This window comes from Ranitomeya imitator, chromosome 4, assembly GCF_032444005.1.
Source record: "Ranitomeya imitator isolate aRanImi1 chromosome 4, aRanImi1.pri, whole genome shotgun sequence".
Classification (NCBI taxonomy): domain Eukaryota; kingdom Metazoa; phylum Chordata; class Amphibia; order Anura; family Dendrobatidae; genus Ranitomeya; species Ranitomeya imitator.
The window spans coordinates 379,438,868-379,464,574 of NC_091285.1; the positions used below are offsets into that span (position 1 = coordinate 379,438,868).

A 25,707-nucleotide genomic window follows, 5' to 3' on the forward strand; every position below is an offset into this window, starting at 1 on the left:
GCCGGAGCGGCCTACACTGGATCAACAACAGTGACAGCAAATTAATGTCGAATTGAGTTATTTAACCCCTTAGTGACTGAGCCAATTTGCAGCTTAATGACCAGGCCAATTTTTACAATTCTGACCACTGTCATTTTATGAGGCTATAACTCTGGAGCACTTTATAGGATCCCGCTGATTCTGAGATTGTTTTTTTTTTCATGACATATTGTACTTCAGGATAGTGGTAACATTTCTTCAATGTTACTTGCGTTTATTTATGAAAAAAACGGAAATATGGTGAACATTTTTAACATTTTGCAATTTTCAACCTTCAGAGATATATGTCACACAAAATACTTAATAAATTACATTAACACTGTTTTTGGGCGCACGGCAGAACAGGGAAGGAGAGCCGTTTGATTTTTTTCAATGCAGAATTGGCTAGAATTGAGATTGGATGCCATGTTGCATTTGGAGAGCCCCTGATGTGCCTAAACAATGGAAACCCCCACAAGTGACACCATTTTTGAAACTAGACCCCTTAAGGATATTATCTAGATGTGTGGTGAGCACTTTGAACCCCCCAAGTGATTCACAGAAGTTTATAACGTAGAGCCGTAAAAATAAAAAATCATTTTCTTTCCCTCAAAAATGATTTTTTTAGCCCCCAATTTTCACAAGGGTACCAGGAGAAATTGGACCCCAAAATTGTCTAGTTTGTCCTGAGTACACTGATACCCCATATGTGGGGGGAACGACTGGGCACACGTCCGGGCTCGGAAGGGAAGCAGTGATGTTTTAAAATGCAGACTTTGATGAAATGGTCTGAGGGCATCATGTTCCATTTGCACAACACTTGATGTAAACAGTAGAAACCCCCAACAAGTGGCCCCATTTTGGAAACTAGACCCCCCCCCCCAAGGAGCTTATCTAGATGTGTGGTGAGCACTTTGAACCCCCAAGTGCTTCACAGGAATTTATAACGTAGAGCCGTGAAAATAAAGTCATATTTTTTCCACAAAAATGATCTTTTCACCCCCAAATTTTTACTTTCACAAGAGTAACAGAAGAAATTGGACCACAAAAGTTGTTGTTCAATTTGTCCTGAGTACGCGGATACCCCATATGTGGAGGAGGGGGGGGGAACCACTGTTTGGGCGCATGGCAGAGCTCGGAAGGGAAGTAGTGACGTTTTGGAATGCATACTTTGATGGAATGGTCTGCGGGCATCTTGTTGCCTTTGCAGAGCCCTTGATGTGCCTAAGAAGTAGGCACCCCCCACAAGTGACCCCATTTTGGAAACTAGACCCCAAGGACCAGTAGAAGCGCCACTGCAGCGTGAAACTGCTGTCGTCCATTCAACTCCTGCTCCCATCCTCTCGATGCCGATGTTTTAAAGTATTGGAATAAAGAAGTTTTTTTAACCGGTGAGTGCCATCCATTTTTTTTCAATTTTTGCATCTATTGTGGCTATTTTCTTTGGAGTGGCACCCCGGCTGACGGAGCACTTACTGCTGTATATATGCTTGCAGCATCAGTTCATGCAATTAAGTGTGCACTGAGTGGGCTTCCCCACTGTGCGGATTAATACTTTGTTGGTTTTATTTTCCCTAGGGTAACAGGATAAATTGGACCCCAAAAGTTGTTGTTCAATTTGTCCTGAGTACGCTGATGCCCCATATATGTGGGGGTAAACCACTGTTTGGGTGCACGGCAGAGCTCAGAGGGAAAGAGCACCATTTGACTTTTTGAACGCAAAATTGGTTGGAATCAAAGGTGGCGCCATGTCGCGTTTGGAGACCCCCGATGTACCTAAACAGTGGAAACCCCCCAATTCTAACTACAACCTTAACCCCAACACACCCTTAACCCTAATCCCAATCCTAACCATAACCCTAATCCCAACACCCCCCTAATCCTAACCATAACCACAAACCTATCCCTAATCCCAACCATAACCCTTACTTTAGCCCCAACCCTAACTTTAGCCCAACTCACTTTAGCCCAGCTGCAACCTTAATGGAAAAATGGAAATAATTTTATTTACATTTTATTATTGTTCCCTAACTAAGGGGGTGATAAAGGGGGGTTGTTTTACTATTTTTTTTATTTTTTTTTTGATCACTGTGATAGGGTCTATCACAGTGACCAAAATGAATCAATAGGAAAAATCTCCCTATTGCTAGGTGCCGGCTGGCAGATCTCGGCTGGCACATTGCACATGCGCCCACCATTTTCTCCCGGAAGAAGAAGGCGGAGGCCCAGGGGACTTCAGGGGGCCATGCGATGACAACGGAAGTACTGGGGGGGGGGGGATCGAGGACCCTATTTCTCTCTCTGATGTGCGATCGCATCAGAGGACAGCGAAATTAATTTGCAAATCACACCTTTGGAGAAAATCTGACTCTGGGGGGCACTATACACTTTTTTCCTCAGCTCTGGTAATTAACGGCGCTGTGGTTTAAGTACCTTTAACTGTCACCGTGAAAAGGCGCATCTGCAGTCGTTAAGGGGTTAAAAACTATTTTGTAATGTTTTGATTGGGGCTGGACCCTCAAGGGATAGGTTCACACATAGTTCAAGAAAATATTTTTGGTGGCTGAATATTCTTTGTTTTCTATACCTTAAAGGGAACCTGTCACCCCGAAAATCGGGGGTGAGGTAATCCCACCGGCATCAGGGGCTTATCTGCAGCATTCTATAATGCTGTAGATAAGCCCCCGATGTTACCTGAAAAAGGAGAAAAAGACGTTAGATTATACTCACCCAGGGGCGGTCCCGCTGCTGGTCAGGTCGGATGGGCGTCTCCGGTCCGCTGCGTCGCCTCCCATCTTCTTTCCATGACGTCCTCTTCTGATCTTCAGCCACGGCTCCGGCACAGGCGTACTTTGCTCTGCCCTGTTGAGGGCAGAGGATAGTACAGCAGTGCGCAGGCGCCGGAAAGGTCAGAGGCTCGGCGCCTGCGCACTGCAGTACTTTGTCTGCCCTCAACAGGGCAGAGCAAAGTACGCCTGCGCCGGAGCCGTGGCCGAAGATCAGAAGAGGACGTCATGGAAAGAAGATAGGAGGCGCCGCAGCGGACCGGAGACGCCCATCTGACCAGACCAGCAGCGGGACCGCCCCTGGGTGAGTATAATCTAACGTCTTTTTCTCCTTTTTCAGGTAACATCGGGGGCTTATCTACAGCATTATAGAATGCTGCAGATAAGCCCCTGATGCCGGTGGGATTACCTCACCCGCGATTTTCGGGGTGACAGGTTCCCTTTAATATTGAAATGCTCAATTGACTTTGATTGTGAATACAGTTGAGATATATGACAAAAGGGCACCTTTATCTGCTGGTGGTATACAGACACATTATACATAGATTTCAAGAGCATTTCCTTAACATATATTCTGAGAGTAAGGCTACGTTCACACGTTCAGTATTTGGTCAGTATTTTACCACAGTATCTGTCAGCCAAAACCAGGAGTGGGTGATAAATGCAGAAGTGGTGCCTATGTTTCTATTATACTTTTCCTCTAATTGTTCCACTCCTGGTTTTCGTTTACACATACTGATGTAAAATACTGACCAAATACTGCTCGTGTGAATGTGGCCTATAACCCAACCTTATTGTTTAGGTTTCTCATGAAGTGTGTGATCTGTTCATAATGGCAATGTACAGGATTATCTGTGCAACCCTACAATATAATAAGCTTTGGAGCTGGGGATCAGGACATAACATTAAACTGGTGGTGAATAAGTGCACATCCGCGTAATGGATCTGTATTTCCCACTTTCTCATTTAGTAAAGCAATGCTATATTAGCCTTGTGTAAGGATACGGGGTCACGCATCAAGTTTGATAAATTCTTGTTCTCCGTGTAAATCACTTGTCCTTTTTTTCTTACTAGAGCAGGAGACAGCTCCTATCGGGCATGCTTTTCCTTCCATTCATCATTTAGCGAGGTATGTTGATAAAGTTTCTCTTTTTAGCATTTTCCCTAAACATTCCAGTTTTACACGTGGCCTTGTCCTGTCTGGCTTTGTTCCTCTATTTGTGTCTTCCCTCATTAACCAATGTTTCCTACTATGACGGCAAATAAGTCTAGTAATGCCTCAGTATGGTAGCCAGAGGCGGGGGATTTATCAATGCTGTTATGCAATTTGTACGACTAGGTGACAACCCTTATATTAGTAACAATGATGACAAGTAAGCCACTTTAAAGGGAGCCTAAAAATGAAGGGGTGCACTACTTATTGGTATACAGACAATAACAAAGGGGTGCACTACCTAGTCTATGCATAGCAATATTAGACAACAAGAAAAAAGGTAGACTAATTTACGGTATGCACAACCACAATCTATAAAAGTATCAAAACACCTTTATTAACACCTCACAATATACATAAAAACATTTAAAACACAGTACAAAAATCAGTACAAAAGTCACACCCCAAAACACGAGCCCCCTATAATTGCAAATAATATTGTGTGTGTATATATATATATTGAACCCCGTGTACACAAAGATACCAACCCTACATGTAATCTATGTTGGGTCCAAAAACCCACAATCTATATATCACAAGTGAATGGATGTTTAAATATCCCTGGTTACTGAAAACCAATAAATAAATCTCCTTTAGGGTAAATGCAAAAAACCCAAGGGGAGGGAAATGTATGTAATCCAAGTGGATACAACCTGATTTATCGCTGATAGCAGAGTCAAGGTCCAAAGTCCCCTTTTCCTAAGGTCATTGTATAAGCAGGATAGACTGTAAGATTACACCGGAGATATATAGAACAGGGCTCCAAGAGATCAATTCCCTATCAAAGGGGGAAAGTCGGGTATAATAACCCCAAAGTAAGGGGGGGGGGGGGGTGAGGAAAGCAGGCCCCACGCGTATCTCTGCCGCAGCAGCTTCGTCAGGGAAAGTGGCCTGGAGGTGAATGTAGCCAGGTTAAACATCAAAGCAAATCAAATAATCACATACCGCTGTGTCCGAAACTGGATTACCAGGAGGGGAGAAAGGCGCCACGCCATTAGAACAGGCATGGTGGCGGAAGTAGACCTAGCGTCCATAATATGAAGTGCGCACATCGCTATTCCGGATAGGACCTCGTTGCGCATGCGCAGATATGGACGACAGAATCAACGGGGAGAGAACGGGATATAGAAGTAAAGATAGGGGACAGAATAACAAGCGCCTGTACCAGCCAGAGAAAAGAGGAGAAATAGAAGCGAGCAATATAGATGGCAATCGGAATGCGAGGAAGATTGTATATAAAAATCTATCCCTCCAACAGATGTATAAGGAGTGGAACCATATGGGAAAATGAGTTATAAATCCTAAAGGGGAAAGAAATCATTAATGAATTGAAGCATATGTGCATAAATAACTAAAAAGAGACATGCTCACAAAAATATATAAACATATAAATCAAAAACTAGAAGTATATGTATATATGACAATCATAAATAAACATAAAAATGTTTCATTCTGTCGTCCATATCTGCGCATGCGCAACGCTGTCCTATCTGGAATCGTGATGTGCGCACGCGCATTTCATATTATGGACGCTAGGTCTACTTCCGCCACCATGCCTGTACTAATGGCGCGGCGCCTTTCTCTCTCTCTATCTATCTATCTATCTATCTATCTATCTATCTATCTATCTATATATATATATATATCTATCAATAAATTAGATGAATGCCAAATTTATGCCGCTGGATAATACATTTTCGCCGCAACAATCAATCACCCTTATGCATCTACATTATTGTCAAAATTAAAAAGTTAAGGGTGTTCAGTGGGCATTTTTTTTTTTTTGCAATTACATTATTTCTAACTGGACCATTATTTCCTTACTAGATGGTGGCCCGATTCTAACGCATCGGGTATTCTAGAATATGCATGTCCACGTAGTATATTGCCCAGTCACGTAGTATATTGCCCAGTCACGTAGTATATTGCCCAGTCACGTAGTATATTGGCCAGCCACGTAGTATATTGGCCAGCCACGTAGTATATTGGCCAGCCACGTAGTATATTGGCCAGCCACGTAGTATATTGGCCAGCCACGTAGTATATTGGCCAGCCACGTAGTATATTGGCCAGCCACGTAGTATATTGGCCAGCCACGTAGTATATTGGCCAGCCACGTAGTATATTGGCCAGCCACGTAGTATATTGGCCAGCCACGTAGTATATTGGCCAGCCACGTAGTATATTGGCCAGCCACGTAGTATATTGGCCAGCCACGTAGTATATTTGCCAGCCACGTTGTATATTGCACAGAGCCAGGTAGTATATTGCCCAGTCACGTAGTATATTGCCCAGTCACGTAGTATATTGCACAGCGACGGACTATACAGCACAGAGCCACGTAGTATATTGCCCAGCCACGTAGTATATTGCCCAGCCAAGTAGTATATTGCCCAGCCACGTAGTATATTGCCCAGCCACGTAGTATATTGCCCAGCCATGTAGTATATTGCCCAGCCACGTAGTATATTGCCCAGTCACGTAGTATATTGGCCAGCCACGTAGTATATTGGCCAGCCACGTAGTATATTGGCCAGCCACGTAGTATATTGGCCAGCCACGTAGTATATTGGCCAGCCACGTAGTATATTGGCCAGCCACGTAGTATATTGGCCAGCCACGTAGTATATTGGCCAGCCACGTAGTATATTGGCCAGCCACGTAGTATATTGGCCAGCCACGTAGTATATTGCACAGAGCCACGTAGTATATTGCCCAGTCACGTAGTATATTGCCCAGTCACGTAGTATATTGCACAGCGACGGACTATACAGCACAGAGCCACGTAGTATATTGCCCAGCCACGTAGTATATTGCCCAGCCAAGTAGTATATTGCCCAGCCACGTAGTATATTGCCCAGCCACGTAGTATATTGCCCAGCCACGTAGTATATTGCCCAGTCACGTAGTATATTGGCCAGCCACGTAGTATATTGGCCAGCCACGTAGTATATTGGCCAGCCACGTAGTATATTGGCCAGCCACGTAGTATATTGGCCAGCCACGTAGTATATTGGCCAGCCACGTAGTATATTGGCCAGCCACGTAGTATATTGGCCAGCCACGTAGTATATTGCACAGAGCCACGTAGTATATTGCCCAGTCACGTAGTATATTGCCCAGTCACGTAGTATATTGCACAGCGACGGACTATACAGCACAGAGCCACGTAGTATATTGCCCAGTCACGTAGTATATTGCCCAGCGACGGACTATACAGCACAGAGCCACGTAGTATATTGCCCAGCCACGTAGTATATTGCCCAGCCACGTAGTATATTGCCCAGTCACGTAGTATATTGCACAGCGACGGACTATGCAGCACAGAGCCACGTAGTATATTGCCCAGTCACATAGTATATTGCCCAGCGACGGACTATACAGCACAGAGCCACGTAGTATATTGCACAGCCACGTAGTATATTGCACAGCCACGTAGTATATTGCACAGCCACGTAGTATATTGCCCAGTCACGTAGTATATTGCCCAGTCACGTAGTATATTGCACAGTGACGGACTATACAGCACAGAGCCACGTAGTATATTGCCCAGTCACGTAGTATATTGCCCAGCGACGGACTATACAGCACAGAGCCACGTAGTATATTGCACAGCCACGTAGTATATTGCACAGCGACGGACTATACAGCACAGAGCCATGTAGTATAGAGACTTAAAATAAAAAATAAACATATACTCACCTTCCGAAGGCCCGTTGAAGTCGCCGCCTTTCCCGCTCCTCGGGACGCTCCGGTGACCGCTCCATTGCAAGCGGCAGCTTCCGGTCCCAGGGCTGGTATGAGCGCAGGACCTGTGATGATGTCGCGGTCACATGACCGTGACATCATGGCAGGTCCTTGTCGCATACAATCCTTGCCAACGGAACATGCCGCTTGCATGGAGCGGTCACCGGAGCGTCCCGAGGAGCGGGAAAGGCGGCGGATGGTGAGTATAGCAGGTTTTTTGTTTTTTTTAACATGACATATTTTTACTATTGATGCTGCATAGGCAGCATCAATAGTACATAGTTGGGGACACACAGGGTTAATAGCAGCGGTAACGGAGTGTTACACCGCGGCCCGTTACCGCTGCCATTAACCCTGTGTGAGGGGTGACTGGAGGGGATTCTGGAGCGGGCACCGGGCACTGACTGCAGAGGAGGGACTAATCGGACTGTGCCCGTCGCTGATTGGTCGCGGCAGCCATGACAGGCAGCTGCCGAGACCAATCAGCGACGCTGGATTTCCGGGACAGAAAGATGGAAGTACCCCTTAGACAATTATATATATAGATAGGCGCCTAATATAAAAATATTGTATTCAACAACCTGATTTTCTTTTTTCTTCTGTTTAGATTAAAGACTTTTTGCATCACATAAAACCTATGAATGTGTATCCAAGTGTGATTCCAGTTGGGAGATCATTAGCATATGTTGAGGAAATGTGAGTAAAAAAAAAAAAAATATATATATATATATTTTTTTTTGTTTTTTAACCCCTTAGTGACAGAGCCAATTTGGTACTTAATGACCAGGCCAATTTTTGCAATTCTGACCACTGTCACTTTATGAGGTTATAACTCTGGAACGCTTCAACGGATCCCGCTGATTCTGAGATTGTTTTTTCGTGACATATTGTACTTCATGTTAGTGGTAACATTTCTTCGATATTACTTGCGATTATTTATGAAAAAAACGGAAATATGGCGAAAATTTTGCAATTTTCAAACTTTGTATTTTTATGCCCTTAAATCAGAGAGATATGTCATGAAAAATAGTTAATAAATAACATTTCCCACATGTCTACTTTACATCAGCACAATTTTGGAAACAAAATTTTTTTTTGTTAGGGAGTTATAAGGGTTAAAAGTTGACCAGCAATTTCTCATTTTTACAACACCATTTTTTTTTAGGGACCACATCACATTTGAAGTCATTTTGAGGGGTCTATATGATAGAAAATAATGAAGTGTGACACCATTCTAAAAACTACACCCCTCAAGGTTCTCAAAACCACATTCAAGAAGTTTATTAACCCTTTACGTGCTTCACAGGAACTGAAACAATGTGGAAGGAAAAAATGAACATTTAACTTTTTTTTGCAAACATCTTAATTCAGAACCATTTTTTTTATTTTCACAAGTGTAAAAACAGAAATGTAACCATAAATTTTATTATGCAATTTCTCCTGAATACGCCAATACCCCATATGTGGGGGTAAACCACTGTTTGGGCGCACCGCAGAGCTTGAAGGAGCGCCGTTTGACTTTTTCAATGCAGTTGGAATTGAGATCGGACACCATGTCACATTTAGAGAGCCCCTGATGTACCTAAACAGTGGAAACTCCCCACAAGTGACACCATTTTGGAAACTAGACCCCTTAAGGAACTTATCTAGATGTGTGGTGAGCACTTTGAACCCCCAAGTGCTTCACAGAAGTTTATAACGTAGAGCCGTGAAAATAAAAAATCGCTTTTGTTTACACAAAAATGATCTTTTCGCCCACAAATTTTTATTTTCACAAGGGTAACAGGAGAAATTAGACCACTAAAGTTGTTGTGCAATTTCTCCTGAGTACGTCGATACCCAATATGTGGGGGTAAACCACTGTTTGGGCGCACCGCAGAGCTTGGAAGAGAAAGAGTGCCGTTTTACTTTTTCAATGTAGAATTGGCTGGAATTGAGATCGGACGCCATGTCGCGTTTGGAGAGCCCCTGATGTGCCTAAACAGTAGAAATCCCCCACAAGTGACCCCATTTTGGAAACTAGACCCCCCATGGAACTTATCTAGATGTGTGGTGAGAACCTTGAATGCCCAAGTGCTTCACAGAAGTTTATAATGCAGAGCCGTGAAAATAAAAAATATTTTTTTTTTCCACAAAAAAGATTTTTTAGCCACCAAATTTTTATTTTCACAAGGGTAACAAGAGAAATTGGACCCCAAAAGTTGTTGTCCAATTTGTCCTGAGTATTTTGGTACCCCATATGTGGGGGTAAACCACTGTTTGGGCGCACGGCAGAGCTCGGAAGGAAGGAGCGCCGTTTTGGAATGCAGACTTTGATAGAATGGTCTGCGGGTATTATGTTGCGTTTGCAGAGCCCCTGATGTACCTAACCAGTAGAAACCCTCCACAAGTGACCCCATTTTGGAAACTAGACCCCCCAAGGAACTTATCTAGATGTGTGGTGAGAACTTTGAATGCCCAAGTGCTTCACAGAAGTTTAGAATGCAGAGTCGTGAAAATAAAAAATATTTTTTTCTCTATCGCCTTTCATTGGGGGACACAGGAACCATGGGGTGTATGCTGCTGCCACTAGGAGGCTGACACTATGCAAATAAAAAAAGTTAGCTCCTCCTCTGCAGTGTACACCCTACCGACAGGAAGTAGGATATTCAGTTTAGCTTAGTGTCAGTAGGAGGTGGACACGGGTCTTTCATTAGACCCTTATCTACCTCAATGTGCGTCGTTACCTTTCATGTTTTTCCGGAGGGATACAGGGTGAACACTCACACCTGTAGTCCCACTATGCGGACTATGAGTACGGCGTGTACTGCCACCCCGTATCCTCATAGATCCCTCTCCAGGACCAAGATCCTAGCACACAAGCGTGCTCAGAAGTCCGGTCCTGGCTCCGTCCCCCACCCACTCGCCCACCAGAGCCTGTCGGTCGGAGGAGACGAGGACGTCCATCGCCTCCGTGGACGTCTCATTCCTTCCAGGTTAGTACCGGCGTGGGATGTTTAGGTGAGTATTTTCCCTCCCCACCCTGTGGCTTCCCTGGATCCTAAAAAGGGGGTTCCTATTTGGGGAGTTTTCTGGTGCGGGTCGCATCTCTTTTCGGCCGCGCCACTTCCGTGGATGCGGCCTCCCTGTCCCCTGTTCCGGCGCGGCTGCCTTTGCGGACCGCCGCGCCGCTTCTTGTCCGGGCGCGCTGTCTGCGTGGCCTTGCTCAGGGGGGACATTTCCGCCTCGGGTCCTGTGGGCTTCCCAGCCCCGGCTTCAGCGCGGCCCTCGGTGGCTTCCCTGCTCCGGCCGCTGTGTGCGGCCGTTCATTTCCTTTCAGCGCGGCGGCTTTGCCGGCCGCCGCATCGCTTCGGCCCTCTGTGGCTTCCCTGCTCCGGCCGCTGTATGCGGCCGTTCGCTTCTTTTCGGCGCGGCGGCTTTGCCGGCCGCCGCGTCGCTGGTTGGGCCCCCTGCAGCTGTGTCCCTCTGGCCGCTTGCAGCGCCGCGCGTCCTCCCTCGGCGTGGCGGCTTGCCGGACCGCCGCGCCGCTTTGAACCTGCGGCTGCGCTGCTCCCGCCGCTGTGGGCGGCCGCTCGCCTGTCGCCTTCTGCGGCGCGCTGTTTGCCGCTTCGGCCCTTCCATGCCGGTCACCGATCGCTAATTTAGGCCCCGGCTTCTGCCTGGGCCTACTTCCGGTGCCGGACTCCGCCCCCTTTCTTCTCTCATCGGGCGGGCTTTTCTCCCGCCCGACATTTTCACTGCGGCCCGCCTTCTCTCCGCCCACCGGCACCATCTTGGGTCTCCTTTACATGCACCTCAATCTCAGGAGCCCATACCGCTGTCACATCCGCAGATCGAGTCCAATTTGCGGCAGGAGCCCACATCACCCTCCTGCCTAAAAGACGACTTCTTACCGGAGGCCCATCCTATCAAGCCGAACAGCGTCCTCCGGATCCCGTTTTTCGTCTACCGTGAGTAGCTCTGCTCTGCAGACTGACACTCCCCTTTGCCCCCAAACCCCCCTGCCCCCTAACCACTCGGGCAAAAAGGGGGCCATTCTCGTCTTCCTACTCCTGCAGCAACCCGATTGTGCCTACCGCCCAGGATCCCCCGGCCGATCCGCCCGAGAGTGATAACCCCATCCCAGGCTGGGCCTCCTCTCTGTCTCAATCGGTGGCCAATCTAACACGGGTGTCTCAACCCTGGTGTCCGTGCTGGATCGGTTACCCCTGCAGACCCCCGCAGTAGCCACCGGGTCGCTGGAAGCTCCGTCCGAGCCCTCCAAGGCTAGCTGCAAAAGGTCCAGACAGGAATGCCAGTCTGAGTCTTCTTCTCGACACTCGGTCCTCCTCTGCAGTCGGCGTCCTCCCGATCCTCCTTCCCTGAGTCAGGCGAGGCTTTCTATGATACGCCTTCGAAGGATAATTTGGGGCCGGTTTCGAACCAAATCGCTAACATGAGGGATATGGTTCAAAGCCTCATTGGAGCGACCAATCAGACCTGTGGCATCAAAGATTCCTCTACGAAACCCGCAGATCAGGCGGTTTCGTTTAGACTGTCTAAGCTACCTCTCAAGGTATTTGCTCCTCATCCTGAATTCAAGGAGCTTCTGTCCAAAGAAAGAGCGAATTCTACCAGAAGTTCGCAAAGAGACAAGCGTCTTGGAGTCTCATATCTCTTTCCTCCGGATCTCATTGCCAACGGGAATGAGAGGCGTTAGAGAACGACCTCTCCCCCTGTGGATCCGTCGGCTGCTAAACTTGCCACCAACACAGTCCTTACGCTGTCCGGTGGGCGGCTCTGAAAGATTCCATCGATAGGATCATGGAATCCTTCGTGAAGTCGGCTTTCAAAACTGCCGAATCATCCCAATGCCCAGCCTTGGCTTCCATTTGGGTTTCGAAGTCTGTATCCGAGGGGCTAAACAACTCCGTTGGGGCATTCAAGCTGGAGCTCCATCAGGCCGGCTGGCGGAACTTGCCACCCAGATTACTCACGCCGGGGAATATTTTGTTCCCTGGACGTCGCGTCTTCTGCCGCACAGGCGCCCAGTAATGTTGTTGCCAGCTGTCGCACTGTTTGGCTCAAGAGTCATCAAAGAAGTCCCTTACGAGCCTGCCTTTTAAAGGTTCACATCCTTTCGGTTCCAAGCTGGACCAAATTTATTAAGGACGCCACTGGCGGCACCAGTCCCCTTCTCCAGACCTCGCCTACTTTCCCTTTAGGCGGCTACTTCGGTCTTTTTGACTTTTTTCGTAGTTTTGCGGCATCAGATTCCTCTTCGCAGAGGCCACAGGCACGTTAAGAGAAGAAGGTATTCTTCGACTCACTCTTTTCTGGCGTGCCCGCTACTCCTAAGTTGGATTCTCCAGGTCCAGGACTGGAGGTTCCACCTAGGCATGACCCACGACCAGACCCCAGCCCGTTTCTCAGGCTGGGCAACCGTCTCCTGTTCCTCAGGGACGTCTGGGTCTCCTCAGTAGAGGGCGCTGGGCCAGGGCACTTGTATCCTCTAGATACAAATTCTTCATTTCACGGTCCTGGGATCGTTTTCTTCAAATCCCAACCTCCAAGAGACCCCGCTCTAGTCCCGGGTTTCTTTACGGCCATTGTTTCCCTCCTTAAATCTGGGGTAAACGTTCCCGTCCCAGAACAGGAACGGTTCAACGGTTCACAGGCTTCTCTTCGAATCTTTCTGTACTGACACAGGACAACAAGGTTCGTCCCAGTCCGGATCTCCATTTGCTGAACAGGAAGTTTCGTCGGAGACACTTCAGGATGATATTCCCTCGTTCAGTAATCACTTTCATGGAGGCTCAGGAATTTCGGTTTCAGGCTCCCGAAAGTCTATCCATCTTTCCCGACATTCTAACCGTTGCGGGTGGCTCGTCAACAGGAAGAAGTTCCGTCTTGTTCAGCGCCTCGTATCTCCGGGCATGTTCTTCGACACTTGTCGGACCAGAGTCTTCCTTCCCGAGGACAGGATATCCCTCCTTTGTCAGGAAGTTCGCTTGCTCCAGGGTTCTCGGCTCCCCTCCTTTCCGATGGGCCTTAAAGACCCTAAGGAGGTTTGGTTGCAACATCGGAAGCAATTTTCCCTTCGCCCGTTTCTTTCAAGACTTCTTCAGCAGGCTATTTTATCGCAGGGGACAGGTCTGTCTTCTCCCTGCATCGTCCGATCCGGCTTTCTCCCAGGTCAAATGGTTCCTCGACTTGTGGCCGAGGTCACTTCTCTTATCCCAGAGTAGATCCTTCACAGCATATCCTTCCTTCCAGTTCCCTGGCAGGTGGTGACGACGGACGCCTGTCCGCTCGCGGAGGCGCGGGGCTTTGTCTCCTGTTCTTTCAGGGTGGTTGGTCGGCGCAGGAACCCTCTGCCGATCAATGTCCTCGAGTTCCGGATCATCTTTCTGTCTTTCCTTCACTGGGTAAGGATTCTCAGCAGCCTGCCAATTCGAATCCAGACAGACAATGACACAGCTGTGGCATATGTCTACCACCAGCGGTGGACTCGGCGTTCGCTGGCCTCGGCCGAGATTCCAGGATCCTCCTTTGGACAGAGGCAACAGTCCTGGTGAGCTCCGCAGTGCATGTCCCCGGCGTGGACATTTAGGCCGCCGACTTCCTCGGCCGCGAGGGCCTCGCGGCAGGGGAATGGTACTTCAGGAGGTTTCCTATCGGATTACTTTTCTATGGGGGACTCCAGAGGTGGTCCTCATGGCGTCCCGATTGAACAGGAGGTCCCTCGGGTCGGCTCAGGGTCCCGTGTTTCTCTCACAGTGGGGTTGACGCTCTGGCCATTCCTCGGTCGCAGTTCGGGCTCCCCTATTGGTTTCCATGCCTTCCCTTGCTTTCCAAGCTGTCGAAAAAGATCAAGGCTGGATGGGTGCCGGTCATTCTGATCGTCCCGGATTGGCCCAGGAGGTCCTAGTTTGCAGACATCGTCAATCCTCTCGCGGACACCCCTGGTGTCTTCCAGGCGGACCCGATCTGCTGTCTCAGGGTTCGATTTTTCACCCGAATTATCGGTCGCCCAGTTTAACGGCGTGGCTGTGGACTCCACAGTTCTAAGAGCGTCCGGCCTTTCGGCCCAGATGGGTCACTGTATAGTCCAGGCTGGGAAGCCTTCGTCTTCTTTCAGGATCTACTATCGTACCTGGTAGGCTTACTTTCGTTGTTGCGAGTCCAACCGCTTTTCACCCATGTCCTTTTTCCCTGCCTTCCATTTGGTTTTCCTTCAGGCAGGACGGGATTCGGGCTTCGCTCTCAGTTCCCTATAGGGCCAGGTTCCTACGCTCTTCTTCCCTTTAAGAAGACGTTATCTTCTCAGCCACAGGTTAAGACCTCCCTTCAATGAGTGGCCCACGCTGTCCCTCCCGTACAGGGCCTCTGGATTCATGGGATTTAAAGGTTGGGTTGGTGGTGCTTAGGGGTTCCCCCCTTATAGCCTCTCAGGGAGTTTTCCCTGTCAGTTCTATCTCGGAAGGTGGCTTTTCCCAGGTCCATCTCTTCGATCCGCCGCGTTTTTGAGTTGGCGGCCATTTCTTGCCGACCTCCTTTCTTGATTTTAATCCAGGACAAGGTGGTCGCAGACCTCTGCCTTCCTTCCTTTCTCGAGGTGGTTTTCATCTTTCCACCTCAACGAGGACATCGTTATACCTTTCCTTTTGTCCAGCTCCGACTCTGGAGTGATCGTTGAACAGGCTGGGTCTCGTCAGGGCAGTGAGGATCTCCCTGGCTAGCACAGCCGCTTTCCGAAAGATGGATTCTCTTTTCGCCATCCCTGATGGCGTGCGTAGAGGCCTGCCGGCTTCCAAGGCGACTATTGCTCGCTCTATCAGAATGGCAAGTTTGGAAGCTTCCGGGTCAAGAACAAGAGTGCCTCCTGAGATAAGGCTCACTCTACCCGGGCAATCGGCGCTTCCAGTGCGGTATGCCACGGGGTTATCGCTGATGGCTTTGCAAGCGGCAACCTGATCTTCCATCCACACGTTTCGCCAAACTACGGCGGACTCCAGCCTGGGCAGAAGGATCCTGCAGGCAGCAGTGGTGAGTCCTCGGACCTGATGGAAGTCGGTTTTCCCCACCCCAGGGACTGCTTTGGGACGTCCCATGGTTCCTGTGTCCCCCAATGAAAGGCGATAGAGAAAACAGGATTTTTGGTTGCTTACCGTAAAATCTGTTTCTCGGAGCCTTCATTGGGGGACACAGCTCCCTCCCAAGTTGAACAGCTCTGTTTACTGTTTACGTTTGAGTTCTTTGAACACTCTTTGAGTGTTTGAAACTGTTAATCTATGGAGCGCCGTAGAATTTGTCGGCGCTATATAAATAAAGTTTATTATTATCATATTATTATTATTATAGTTCTCTTTTACACGTTGCTTCTCCTACTGCTTTCTCACTAACTGAATATCCTACTTCCTGTCGGTAGGGTGTACACTGCAGAGGAGCTAACTTTTTTTATTTGCATAGTGTCAGCCTCCTAGTGGCAGCAGCATACACCCCATGGTTCCTGTGTCCCCCAATGAAGGCTCCGAGAAACAGATTTTACGGTAAGCAACCAAAAATCCTGTTTTTTCCACAAAAAAGATATTGTAGCCCCCAAGTTTTTATTTTCACAAGGGTAACAGGAGAAATTGGACTGCAATAGTTGTTGTCCAATTTATCCCGAGTACGCTGATGCGCCATATGTGGGGGTAAACCACTGTTTGGGCGCACGGCAGAGCTCGGAAGGGAAGGAGCGCCTTTTTGGAATGCAGACTTTGATAGAATGGTCTGTGGGCATTATGTTGCGATTGCAGAGCCCCTGATGTACCTAAACTGTAGTAACCCCCCACAAGTGACCCCATTTTGGAAACTAGACCCCCCAAGGAACTTATCTAGATGTGTGGTGAGAACTTTGAATGCCCAAGTGCTTCACAGAAGTTTAGAATGCAGAGTCGTGAAAATAAAAAATATTTTTTTTTTTCACAAAAAAGATTTTGTAGCCCCCAAGTTTTTATTTTCACAAGGGTAACAAGAGAAATTGGACCCCAGAAGTTGTTGTCCAATTTATCCCGAGTACGCTGATGCCCCATATGTGGGGGTAACCCACTGTTTGGGCGCACGGCAGAGCTCAGAAGGGAGGGAGCACCATTTGACTTTTTGAGCGCAAAATTGGCTGTCGTGTTTGGAGACCCCCTGATGTACCTAAACAGTGGAAACCCCCCAATTCTAGCTCCAACCCTAACCCCAACACACCCCTAACCCTAATCCCAACCTCATCCATAATCCTAATCACTAACCCTAACCATAATCACAACCCTTACCCCAAAACAACCCTAATGTCAACCCTAACCATAACCCTAATCAAAACCCTAAATCCAACACACCCCTAATCCTAATCTCAACCCTAACCTCAAACCTAACCCTAATCCCAATACACCCCTAATCACAACCCTAACCTTAACCCTAATCCCAAACCTAACCCTAATCCCAAGCGTAACCCTAATGCCAACCCTAACCCTAATACGAACCCTAATCCAAACCCTAACCCTAATCCCAGCTCTAACCCTAACTTTAGCCCCAACCCTAGCCCTAACTTTAGCCCCAACCCTAACCCTAGGGCTACTTTCACACTTGCGTCGTTTGGCATTCTGTCGCAATCCGTCGTTTTGGACAAGAAACGGATCCTGCAAATGTGCCCGCAGGATGCGTTTTTTGCCCATAGACTTGTATTGCCGACGGATCGTGACGGATGGCCACACGTCGCGTCCGTCGTGCACTGGATCAGTTGTGTTTTGGCGGAGCGTCGGCACAAAAAAAGTTCAATGAAACGTTTTTTTGTACGTCGCATCTGCCATTTCTGACCGCACATGCGTGGCCGTAACTCCGCCCCCTCCTCCCCAGGACATAGATTGGGCAGCGGATGTGTTGAAAAACTACAGCTGCTGCCCACGTTGTGCACAATTTTCACAACGTGCGTCGGTATGTCGGGCCGACGCATTGCGACGGCCCCGTACCGACGTAAGTGTGAAAGAAGCCTAACCCTAAGTTTAGCCCCAACCCTAACCCTAAATTTAGCCCCAACCCTAACCCTAAATTTAGCCCCAACCCTAACCCTAAATTTAGCCCTAACCCTAGCCCTACCCCTAACCCTACCCCTACCCCTAACCCTAACCTAACCCTACCCCTAACCCTACCCCTAACCTAACCCTACCCCTAACCCTACCCCTAACCCTACCCCTAACCCTAACCCTAATTTTAGCCCCAACTGCTGTTCTCCTGCCGGCCGGCAGATGGAGACAGATGGCGGGCGCACTGGGCATGCGTCTGCCATGTTCTGCTGCCGGCGGCCAGGAGGAGCAGCAAGAGGATCCAGGGACCTAGGTGAGTATGCTAGGGTCCCCGAATCCCCCTATTTCTCTGTCCTCTGATGTGCGATCACATCAGAGGACAGAGAATTACACTTTACTTTTTTTTTTTTTTTTGCGGTCGCCGGTAAACAGTTAATTACCGGCGATCGCAAAACAGGGGTCGGTAATACCGACCCCGATCGTGCTCTTTGGGGTCTCGGCTACCCCCGGCAGCCGAGACCCCAAAGATTCTCCCGGTGCCGGCCGGCGGGCGCACTGCGCATGCGCCCGCCATTTTGAAGATGGCGGCGCCCACCGGGAGACACGAGGAGCATCGGGGGAGCTAGGTGAGTATTGGGGGGCCACCTGGGACCCCTTTTCTCTGTCCTCCGATGTGCGATCACATCGGAGGACAGAGAAATTAAAAAGAGATCGCTTTTTTTTTTTTTTTTTTTTTGCGATCGCCGGTAAACGGTTAATTACCGGCGATCGCAAATGCGGGGTGGGTTAAAAACCCCCCGAATCATGTTCTCTGGGGTCTCGGCTACCCTCGGCAGCCGAGACCCCGGAGAAAATCGGCCTCTGGGGGGCGCTATGGACTTTTTCCATAGCGCCGTTAATTAACGGCGCTGTGGTTTAAGTACCCTTAGCGGCCGCCGTTAAAAGGCGTATCGGCGGTCGCTAAGGGGTTAAAGATGTCTGAAAATGTGTCCGACAAGACAGTTCAGAGACCGTACTATTTTACAAAGGATGTCATGATTTGATGCCTGCTGTCTAAGAGTCTCCTGATGAAGCGAATGATGGAGGGGAAATGCGTAGCGACACTGCATGCAAGTCAGATTAGTAGAGCAGTGCTCTGATGAACACATGCTCATTGGAAGTAGTTTAGGATATGGATAACCTACCTATAGAACCTTTTTTTTCTGTCCCATTCCAGCCTGGATTATAGCCCTATATTTTTATCCATGTAGCTGGGTAATTTAGCTTTATGTCTCTAGATGTGGATTTACAGTTCTTCATGTTGATTTAAGATTGAGCCTGCATTTACTAAGAGACATAGAGGAATAATTCTCAGTGTGCGGTGGCGCCATTATTATTATTATTATACATTTGTATAATGCCATTTATTCCTTGGCGCTTTACATGTGAAAGGGGCAAATATAGACAAGTACAATAAACATGAGCAAAACAAGACACATAAGTACAGAAGGAGAGAGGACCCTGCCCGCGAGGGCTCACAGTCTACAGGGGATGGGTGAGGATGCAAAAGGAGAGGGTAGAGCTGGTCGTGTGGCAGTTCAGCAGACTAAGGATCACTGCAGGTTGTACGGTTGTTGGAAGAGGTGGGTCTTAAGGTTCTTTTTGAAGGTTTCCGTGGTAGGCGAGAGTCTGATGTGTTGGGGTAGAGAGTTCCAGAGTATGGGGGAAGCAAGGGAGAAGTCTTGTATGCGGTTGTGGGAAGAAGAGATAAGAGGGGAGTAGAGAAGGATATCTTGAGAGGATCGAAGCCTGCGTGTGAATAATTATCGGGAGACCATGTCACAGATGTATGGAGGAGACAGGTTGTGGATGGCTTTGTATGTCATAGTTAGGGTTTAGAACTGGAGCCTCTGGACAATAGGAAGCCAGTGAAGGGCTTGGCAGAGAGGAGAGGCTGGGGAATAACGGGGAGACAGGTGGATTAGTCGGGCAGCAGAGTGTAGGATGGATTGGAGTGGTGCCAGAGTGCTAGATGGGAGGCCAGAGAGTAGGAGGTTGCAGTAGTCGAGGAGAGAGATAAGGACGTGCACTAGCGTTTTTGTGGTTTCATGGTCAAGGAATGCACGGATCATATTCTTGAGTTTGAGTCGGCAGGAGGAGGCAAGGGCTTGGATATGTGGCTTGAAAGAGAGGGCAGAGTCGAGGATCACCCCGGGGCACCGAGAGTGTGGGGCTTGGGAAAGTGAGCAGCCATTGACATTGATGGATAGGTCTCGTGGAGGGTTAGAGTGAGATGGGGGAAAGATGATGAATTCTGTTTTGGCCATGTTCAGTTTTAGAAAGCGAGCAGAAAAGAAAGCTGAAATAGCAGACAGACAGTGTGGGAATTTGGTCAGTAAGGAAGTGAGATCAGGTCCAGAGAGGTAGATCTGCGTGTCATCGGCGTAGAGATGATATTGCAAACCGTGTGATTCTATGAGCTGTCCCAGGCCAAAGGTGTAGATGGAGAAGAGCAGGAGCCCTAGGACTGGGCCTTGGGGAACATCGACAGACAGGGGACAAGGTAAGGAGGTGGTGAGGGAGACACTGAATGTTCAGTCTGTGAGATATGACGAGATCCAGGATAGGGCCAAATCTGTGATGCCAAGAGATGAGAGAATCTGTAGCAGGAGGGAATGGTCGACAGTGTCGAAGGCAGAAGACAGGTCCAGGAGAAGAAGGACAGAGTAGTGTCGCTTGCTCTTCGTGGTTAGGCTAAGTTCACATTGCGTTAGTGCAGTCCGTTCAACGCATACGTTAAACGGACTGCGCTGACGTAAGTGCTGACTTTGCAAAGCGCTAGCGCAGATGGAGCATCTGCTAGCTCCATCTGCACTAGCGGTGACGGACCCAGAAACTCTGCAGCCTGCGTCTCAAGTCCGTCACTCAATGTCGGACGCATCACTAGCGCACGCCCATTGTGGGCGTGCGCTAGCGATGCGACCGACATTGCATTCAATGGTGCAGTTATTGGACTACGTTACACCGCGTTATGCCGCGGTGTAACATAGTCCGTTAAACGGAGACGCTGAACGCAATGTGAACCTAGCCTTAGTTGGTTGTTGGTGGCTTTAGTTAGGGCAGTTTCAGTTGAGTGGTGCGGTCGGAAGCCAGATTGTAACCGTTCAAAGAAGGGAGCAGGAGGAGAGGTGGGAGGACAGTTCAAGATGAACATGCTCTTCCAGTAGTTTTGAGGCATAAGGGAGAAGAGCTATCGGGCGATGGCTAGATACAGAGGATGGGTTGAGGGAGGGCTTTTTGAGGATGGGTGTGATCGAGGCATGCTTGAAGGATGAGGGGAAGACACCATTTGTAAATGAGAGGTTGAAGAGGTGTGTTAGGGTTGGGATGAAGACTGTGGCGAGGTTAGGGATGAGGTGCGACGGGAGCGGGTCAAGCGTGCAAGTGGTGAGATGTGATCTTGACAGGAGGGTGCAAAGCTGATCTTCTGTCATGGTGGAGAAGCTGGTTTTGGAGGAACAGGGCTGAGCAGCTAAGAGTGGCATTGTGGGCTGCGTGCCAAAGCTTTCTCTGATCGCATCAATTCTTCTGCTTAAAGAAGGAGGCAAAGTCTTCTGCAGAAATGAGAGGAGAGGGAGGAGGTGCTAGGGGATGGAGTAGAGAATTTGTGTTGAAAAGCTGCTTAGGTTTGTGAGACAGGGAGAATATGAGAGATGAGAAGTAAGTTTGTTTTGCGGCAGTGAGTGTGGACTTGAAGATGGTGACGGACTACTTGTATGCGATGAAGTGTTCGGCAGAGAAGGATTGCTTCCATCTCCGCTCAGCGACCTTGGAAGCCCGTCTCTGTTCTTTGGTCAGGCTGGTCAGCCAGGGCTGCCTGCTGATTGTACGAGTTTTGCTATGAGTGAGGGGGGCAGCTGAATCAAGTGTTGCTGTTATTGTGGTGTTATAAAAAGTGGCAGCAGCAGCATCTGTGTCATGAAGGGAAGCCATGTCTGTAAGAGGGAGAAAGTACTCCGAGAGTGATTGTAAATTTACACTTATCGTAGGGTGCCAACCTCCATGGCAAGGCAGCGATCTACCAAGGGATTTATAGGGACAGATGGACATCTTTAGTAATTATCTTTTGTGGGTTGCAAATCCATTTATGTGGTAGAAAGTCACTATTTGAACGTTACCAATTTTATATATGTAATGTTTATGCAATTTGGTTACCAATGGGGAGGGTATTTTTAATCCTTACTAATAAAGGATACATTTTAACCCCTTCATAATATGACGTAAACTTACATCTTACGTTGTGTGCCTGCCTTTGATTTGGGCTTGCATGCTGATTTAATCAGCCATCAAGTGCTTCTAAAAGGTAGTTAACATGTTAAATGCCACACTCAATCTCTGACAGAGGCTTTTAATATGCACTGGCAGAGAGCGCGTCGTTCCACGCTCCGATCGGCGCGCCTGTGAAGTGATCGTGGGTCGCCATGACTGACATTCATAGATCGTCATGTTTTCTGTCTAGCCCAAGCGATCAGACAATCGCAGCTTCAAGTCTCCTAAAGGGACTATTAAGTGCAGTAATAAAGATATATATATTTTTTTAAAATAAATAAAAAAAATAAGTTCAAATCACTCCCCTTTTGCCCCATTAAAACAATGAAAAATAAAACATACACATATTTGGTATCGCTGTGTAACAAGGGAAAAAAACATTTTTTCAGAATGAATGTTTTTTTGCCACCGCAACATTGGAATAAAATGTAATAAAAGGCGCTCAAAACATAAGCAGTCTTTTTTCTTATAAGTTTCCAGTTTATTTCTTTTTTTTTCACCACTTAAATAAAAAGAAAAAAAAAAAAATATATATATTGTAGCGCTTTTGTGCATTTATCTTGTGTCATGTGTCCTACAGCTTGAAGCCGTTTTGTAGATCTTATTCAGAAAGCACAGAAGTCAAGTACAAGCCACTGGGTAGCCTGAAAAGATCGAGAAACTTAAGTATCAATGCGACAGGTGAGGATGTTCATAGTAATGCATGTTTCTTGGAAGTTTTTTTTTTTTTTTTTTTTAAATATGATTTATTTTTTATTTAAAGGGGTTGCCCAAAACTGTGTTATTGACAGGCACCCCCAATGATCATCTGTTACCAGTCACTTCAATAAGAGCGGAGTACTTGGGAATGGCCAGAACACGATTGTATGAAGACTTGCTATTCCGGTCCCATACTGAATGTAAATGGTGTCAGAACTGAAAATGGTTGATCAGTTGGAAGTCCCCAGTGTCGGACACCACACGAATGTGACACCTCCGGATCTGTCACTGGCTTGGACAACCCCTTTAATGTTAATAGGAAAGAGAATAAAGTGAGACAAGTGAACTTATGTGATACATTATAGAGGAAGTTGGGGTGAGGTGGGGGGTGCCACCTAACCAATTTCTGCATGTCACACCCCCATTATATGCCCGTTTAGTATACGGCTGCTGCAGTCACACCCACGGATAAAAGGAAAGCTTAATCTGCAAATATATTGTGGAGTAAAAGGAGATGGATGTGTCTGGTGGAATGCGCTGCTGTTGTCAACCAGAAACGTCCATCTCCTTTTACTCCTCAATGTTAATCGGAAAGCACAGCTGCCGTTCTCTGAGAAATGATGCTGTTCGCTATGCATTTAAATTCTACTCTAATATATGTAGATCCACTCATGTGGGTTAATTATCTGTGCATGGAAAAGTTTTCTTTTGAGCCCTGACTATCAATCAATGGCCACAGCGCTAGCATTTCAGCCGATCACTAAAGTTAGCAGCTTTGCCGTTGAACGTATTGATTAGTTGCAGCGCTGTTCACGCGACATCAGTGCTGCAGCCGATTAACAGGGACCAGAGGAGCAGCGCTGGGGATCCGGGAGGGGGAATAAAATTTGGATTGTTGTGTTATACACACCTGATGGGCCAGCTCCTTTAGGGTGTTGGACCGTCTGTAGGGATTCTCTGGTTGTATGTGTATATTGGTGATCTTACATACACTTTTTTTGTAGTAAATAAATGACGTACATTCATATTTTGCAGATGAAGACTGTGCTGATGGATTATTTGATGATTATCCATTGAATTGTTTGAAGCACAGAATTCTAAAAGACGATAAATGGACATGGGAAAATGTGTCTGTAAGCTGCGGTGATAAGCCCTCCGCGATCTGCATGACTACCCCAGGGCCTATGGGTGCAATAGATGAATTCTTAGAGTGTGAGGAATCCAATGGAGAGGATGATGAGGAGGAGGAGGAGGAAGAAGCTGAGGACCTGAAATTGGTTAATACAGGTACAAGGGCACCATCACAATCCACAGATCACTATGAAATGAATAGAATACCGGAACAATTGCCAGCAACTACCACCATGGCAGAAAACATTTTGCCTCAATGGAATTTCTTCTTTAATTCACCCCCTGTTGAAGGAGACAACCCAGAAACTTCTGAGGATGAAAGGGAGAAAAATTCTCAGTCGCCAAAAATATTCAGTGACTCTGATGATTCAACTCATATATCGTCTGTAAACTCCTCCCAGTCGACCCACATCTCTGAGCAAGGTAGCCAAGGATGGGACAACCAGGCGGACACCGTGCTCCTGTCATCTCAAGAGAGAAGAGCTGCTGACCTGTACTGTATGACTGGAGGGGCTTCTCTGCTCACCGCTGGTACACTGCCTGGAGAAGCCAATCCACAAGGAGCACAAGGCGATGGCGAGAACGGAGAAAGGAGAGGAACAAGTCACACCAGAGACTGTAAGCGGAGCCTACAACCAGGGGATCAAGGAGCACGTCCTGCGGATGGCGGAGCAGATTCTCAGAGTTCTTCTGACTTTGAGATTCCATGCACGCCGGAAGCTGAGCAGCCGCATCCTGAGAAACTGCACCATCTGTATGAGCGCCTGGCTTCAGGGGAAGTGAACTTGTGCCTTCCGTGTAAGCCGTTCATTCCCTAGCCCTTCTAAGATTGACTATCACTTTATCATTCAGTACTGTTATTTCATCTCCAGCTGGGGAAAATGCTTATATGTGTGGGGCCAGACAATTCTCAAGGGTTTAGTTACTTTATAGTTTTTGTGCCTTAATTTCCTGTGAATATATAATCTAGTAATGACAACCACATTTGTTACATGAAAATAGTAAAATGAAGTGTATATTTCTGAAGCAAGGAGCAGCGCTCTACACAGGAGACTCGGATGTATACAGGTCCTTCTCAAAAAATTAGCATATAGTGTTAAATTTCATTATTTACCATAATGTAATGATTACAATTAAACTTTCATATATTATAGATTCATTATCCACCAACTGAAATTTGTCAGGTCTTTTATTGTTTTAATACTGATGATTTTGGCATACAGCTCCTGATAACCCAAAAAACCTGTCTCAATAAATTAGCATATCAAGAAAAGGTTCTCTAAACGACCTATTACCCTAATCTTCTGAATCAACTAATTAACTCTAAACACATGCAAAAGATACCTGAGGCTTTTATAAACTCCCTGCCTGGTTCATTACTCAAAACCCCCATCATGGGTAAGGGTACCGTCACACAGTGCAATTTTCATCGCTACGACGGTACGATCCGTGACGCTCCAGCGTCGTAACAATATCGCTCCAGCGTCGTAGACTGCTGTCACACTTTGCAATCTACGACGCTGGAGCGATAATTTCATGACGTATGTGCGATGTAGAAGCCGTTGGTTACTATGCGCACATCGTATACGATATATGTTACACCATGCAATCATGCCGCCACAGCGGGACACTAGACGACGAAAGAAAGTTTCAAACGATCTGCTACGACGTACGATTCTCAGCGGGGTCCCTGATCGCAGGAGCGTGTCAGACATTGCGATATCGCTCGAACGTCACAGATATATCGCTCGAACGTCACGAATCGTGCCGT

The 25,707-nt window shown here is 47.5% G+C and overlaps 1 protein-coding gene across 1 annotated transcript in view; it reads left to right on the plus strand.

Moving 5' to 3' along the window:
- Positions 1–24,997, plus strand: part of DCLRE1C (DNA cross-link repair 1C) — an 89,552-nt gene extending 64,555 nt beyond the window's left edge. Inside the window, exons 11-14 of the mRNA XM_069765170.1 lie at positions 3,879–3,933; positions 8,372–8,460; positions 22,687–22,787; positions 23,841–24,997. Of these exons, the coding sequence (XP_069621271.1) occupies positions 3,879–3,933; positions 8,372–8,460; positions 22,687–22,787; positions 23,841–24,754 (1,159 nt within the window). The 3' untranslated portion in view covers positions 24,755–24,997. The remainder of the gene's footprint in view (positions 1–3,878; positions 3,934–8,371; positions 8,461–22,686; positions 22,788–23,840) is intronic.
- Positions 24,998–25,707: the final 710 nt, after the last annotated feature.